Source organism: Ciona intestinalis, unplaced genomic scaffold (genome assembly GCF_000224145.3).
Source record: "Ciona intestinalis unplaced genomic scaffold, KH HT000636.1, whole genome shotgun sequence".
Taxonomy (NCBI): domain Eukaryota; kingdom Metazoa; phylum Chordata; class Ascidiacea; order Phlebobranchia; family Cionidae; genus Ciona; species Ciona intestinalis.
Window position 1 is genome coordinate 1,696 of NW_004190957.1, and position 3,931 is coordinate 5,626.

Sequence of the window (3,931 nt, forward strand, 5' to 3'; positions counted from 1 at the left end):
AACAAAAAGATAGCAACTGTAAACATAGAAACAGCACAGCAACAAGGTAGTAAGACTGCTTCAATAAATCATATCAATGAAGATCATTTCAGCGTAAGTACCCACTCCCCAATATTATAAATTTTATTCTATGAATTATATTAATAGTATTAGTACTGATATTTTTTATATTACAGAAAATATTTGGTCGAAATCAAAGAGATCTTAATGAATGGCAACAGCTTTTTATGAACCACCAACTTCAAAATGCTGGCATTGCCCCAAACAGTCGGCTGTATCATCCTGACATTGTAAGATGGGCGATTGAATTTTACTGCCAATCTCCAGCAGCCTACTGACACATTCTGCAAAGTGAAATTTTATGTTTACCCAGTGTTCGGACAATTCAAAGATACAGGTAATAAAGATTAACACTAATATAATATGCATGTGTATTTGTATGTATATTGTGCTATGTAGAAACCTAATTCCCGCCCAGAAAGGAATTAATGCATTGGCTTTACAAGAAGTGGAAGCATTTGTTACGGTGGATGAAATGAAAAGTATGCTGTGGGAATATGTTATTTTTTGAAATTCTAATATTATTTGTCATTTTAGTAAAAGAAAATTTAATTATGAAAGATGGCAAAGTTGAAAGGATTTGTTGAATGGGAAATCAATGAGCTTGCAACACATATTATTGGTAAGGAATAAATTCCCGCCCAGAAAGGAATTAATGCATTGGCTTTACAAGAAGTTGAAGCATTTGTTACGGTGGATGAAATGAAAAGTATGCTGTGGGAATATGTTATTTTTTGAAATTCTAATATTATTTGTCATTTTAGTAAAAGAAAATTTAATTATGAAAGATGGCAAAGTTGAAAGGATTTGTTGAATGGGAAAACAATGAGCTAGTGGAAGCATTTGTTACGGTGGATGAAATGAAAAGTATGCTGTGGGAATATGTTATTTTTTGAAATTCTAATATTATTTGTCATTTTAGTAAAAGAAAATTTAATTATGAAAGATGGCAAAGTTGAAAGGATTTGTTGAATGGGAAATCAATGAGCTTGCAACACATATTATTGGTAAGGAATAAAGTAAATTAAAATAGGCAAGTAAAAAAATTTATTCTGATCACATCTGTTTTAGTATTTTACCTTAGGTCAATTAAAAAGGAAATTTCAATGCCGATTGCTTGGTGGTCAACCAAAACACCAGCCAGTAGGATTGCTTTAATGTTTTGGAAAATTGTGTGTGCATGTGAGAAGAAAAACGTTCATATCAACTGTGTCATAGCAGATGGGTATTCTATCAACCGTAAATTTTTTCATCTTGTCTCTTTGAGGAAGTTGTCCTTGGACAACGATGACGGTGTTTATACTGCTCCAAATCCATACAGTGCAAACCGGGCAATTTTTCTCTGTTTGGATCCTTCACACTTAATTAAGGTAAGTAGAAATAATAAGTTTTGTGTTTTAAATTATCTAAAATTTGTGATTTCAGACGATTAGATATTCATTTTACGCATCCCGGCCTGGTGGCAGCCGTTATCTCAACATGCTTGGACCAGGTCATGACATCCTTTGGGAGCATGTTGCAAAACTGTATGAGATGGAGAAATCTATGCCTCTGACATCTATTACAAAACTGACCAGTAATCACATACAGCTTTACCCCATTTGGAGAAATCTATGCCTCTGACATCTATTACAAAACTGACCAGTAATCATATACAGCTTACCCAATTTAGTAAAGTAAATTATTTCTTTTTTTTTCTAAATTGATGATTAGATGTTTATTCATACACTTTACCAAATTTAGATGAATGTGAAACTTGCAAAAGATGTGTTAAGTCACAAAGTTGCTGAGGCTGTATCAGCTTATTAGAGGTGTCCGGAGTCAGAAATTTTGGACTCTTGCTCCAATCCGACTCCGAAACTTTTGACTCCGACTCCGCTCCTGCTCCGAAATTTTTTTTAAAAATCAAATCCGACTCCGCTCTAAATTTTAATAAATTTTCTCCGAGGCGCTTGGCCGCTTTTAATGAATTCTCTCCCGGCAACGAATCTCATCACACCAACAAATCTCTGCGTCCTTTGTGCCCAACACGTTATATTCTGCGATATGCAGCAATTGAGACGTTTGCGGCGGAATATGAAAATATCCTTGATTGGCTGAATGAGGTTGCTAACGATCCGACGCGAACTTCAGTCACCAAATGGGCTGCCCGGCCTTTGCTGTTAGGGCTGGAGGATTTTACGGTTTATTTTATGTTAATGTTAGTATTTTATGTTAATGTGGAATTTTCTGCCAAGATCGAGAATGTTCTTTTATGCGAAGCCAATCCCGCATGTACAGAGGAAGTTCAGAAATTTTATAATGAAATAATATCAACGGGTTCTATTAAGGAAGAAACACAATTTCTAAAGAGATACCTTTCCGCCAAATCAAATGGTATTACTACACCTTCAGACTTGGCAGACATTTTCCATCAAAATGAAGCAATTTCGTTGTTATGCCCAAATTTAAAGACGCTTCTCCGTATCTACTACACAATCAAATAAAACTTTTGCATGTTCCCATAAGTAACAACATGGATCTCAAGGCCAGAAACATTTGTTGGCCTCCACCAAGGTCAATTAAAGTAAAATCTACAAAACTAAAGCACCATTTTATTTTAATGCTTTAAACTAAGCAAATGCTCCTACAGAGCAACTTACACTGTTTCAAGACGCTCACCTTTAAAGCGTTATTGTGTAATTTTCACTTGTTTAAATTCCAGAGCTGTTGCTGAACTCTATGGATACGGATTCTTTTAATAATGGGCTTCGGCGATTCATAGCTGTTGCACAAATCAGATCGGATCAAGGAACCAATATAGTTGGTGCATGCAATGAGCTGAGCGCTGGTTTACGTGGTTTGTCTCACGAATGTATTCAGCAATATTTTTTAGCTAATAATTGTGATTGGATTAAATTTAACGTTCCTCATTCCAGCAACATGGGAGGTGTCTGGGAACGCCAAATTCAAACTGTTCGACGCGCATTGGACCCCTTGCTTATGCAACTCGGGACCCAGCTAGATGATGAGACTTTCCGAACGTTTCTGGTGGAAGTGGAAAGTATAGTAAATTCGCGCCCTTTAACTACGGACAATCTATCAGAACCGGGTGCACCCGAACCTTTAACACCAAGCCATCTCTACTAACTAGTGATGTACCGAATCGTTCAAAAAACGTTTTGCCGAATAAATTCGGCCGAATTTCAAGACCTACTCGTAAGGACTTGCGTCGCATCGACTTCGTTTAAACTAATCGCGAATCTTGCGTTGTTACATGACCCTAGTGCTTCTACAGGCTTGATTATAAAAGTTATACGTGCGTTTTAATATCAAACGACATCGGAAAAGCCACGAAAAGGTAATATTTACCAAAACAGCCTAATAGATCAACAAACATAAAACCAAACCTAAAACACAAACCTCATCACAAACAAAGTTTGCAACAGTAGTATTGTTACGCTACTAACGTAACAATTGTAAACCAGACATTTCACTTTGTTGCGTAATATCAACATTTTATATAAGAGAGTATACGTGTATATTTAATACGAGACAGCAAGTGTATTGTATTATATGTGTATTATTTGGGTTATTAAGCAAGATTGTTAATAGTTTGGGAATTATTAGACGTGGACACTGAAGATACATAGCTGTGTGTATGTGTGGAAAGATAAAATAGGAAACGTGCTAATGTTTAGAGAGGCAGTAAAGCAGCTGGTGCGAGAACGTGGACTACCACGTCGCTCATAAATCCCGCGCCGTGGCGTAGTGGTTAGCGCGCCTGACTCTAACCCAGAGGTAAATGGGTTCAAAGCTCGTCGCTGCTACCATTGTGGGTGTATGTGTCCTTGAGCAAGACACTTAACAGCAAATTGCTCCAACCCAGTGG

The 3,931-nt window shown here is 36.7% G+C and overlaps 1 protein-coding gene across 4 annotated transcripts; it reads left to right on the top strand.

Annotated features, from left to right (window-relative positions):
• Window positions 1-303: 303 nt before the first annotated feature.
• LOC108950707 lies at window positions 304-3,881 on the top strand. 4 transcript variants are annotated; one of them, XM_026839671.1, is made up of 4 exons: window positions 404-542; window positions 598-682; window positions 1,132-1,430; window positions 1,486-3,881. In XM_026839671.1, exons 2-4 carry the CDS (start codon window positions 622-624, stop codon window positions 1,681-1,683), a joined length of 558 nt encoding a protein of 185 aa, XP_026695472.1. In that variant the 5' UTR covers window positions 404-542; window positions 598-621; the 3' UTR covers window positions 1,684-3,881. The 4 variants fall into 4 exon arrangements, 3 of the variants coding, with proteins under 3 accessions (XP_026695472.1, XP_026695473.1, XP_026695471.1); XM_026839670.1 differs by lacking the exons at window positions 404-542; window positions 598-682 and adding exons at window positions 692-927; window positions 983-1,067; XM_026839672.1 differs by having other exon boundaries at window positions 404-682.
• Window positions 3,882-3,931: the final 50 nt, after the last annotated feature.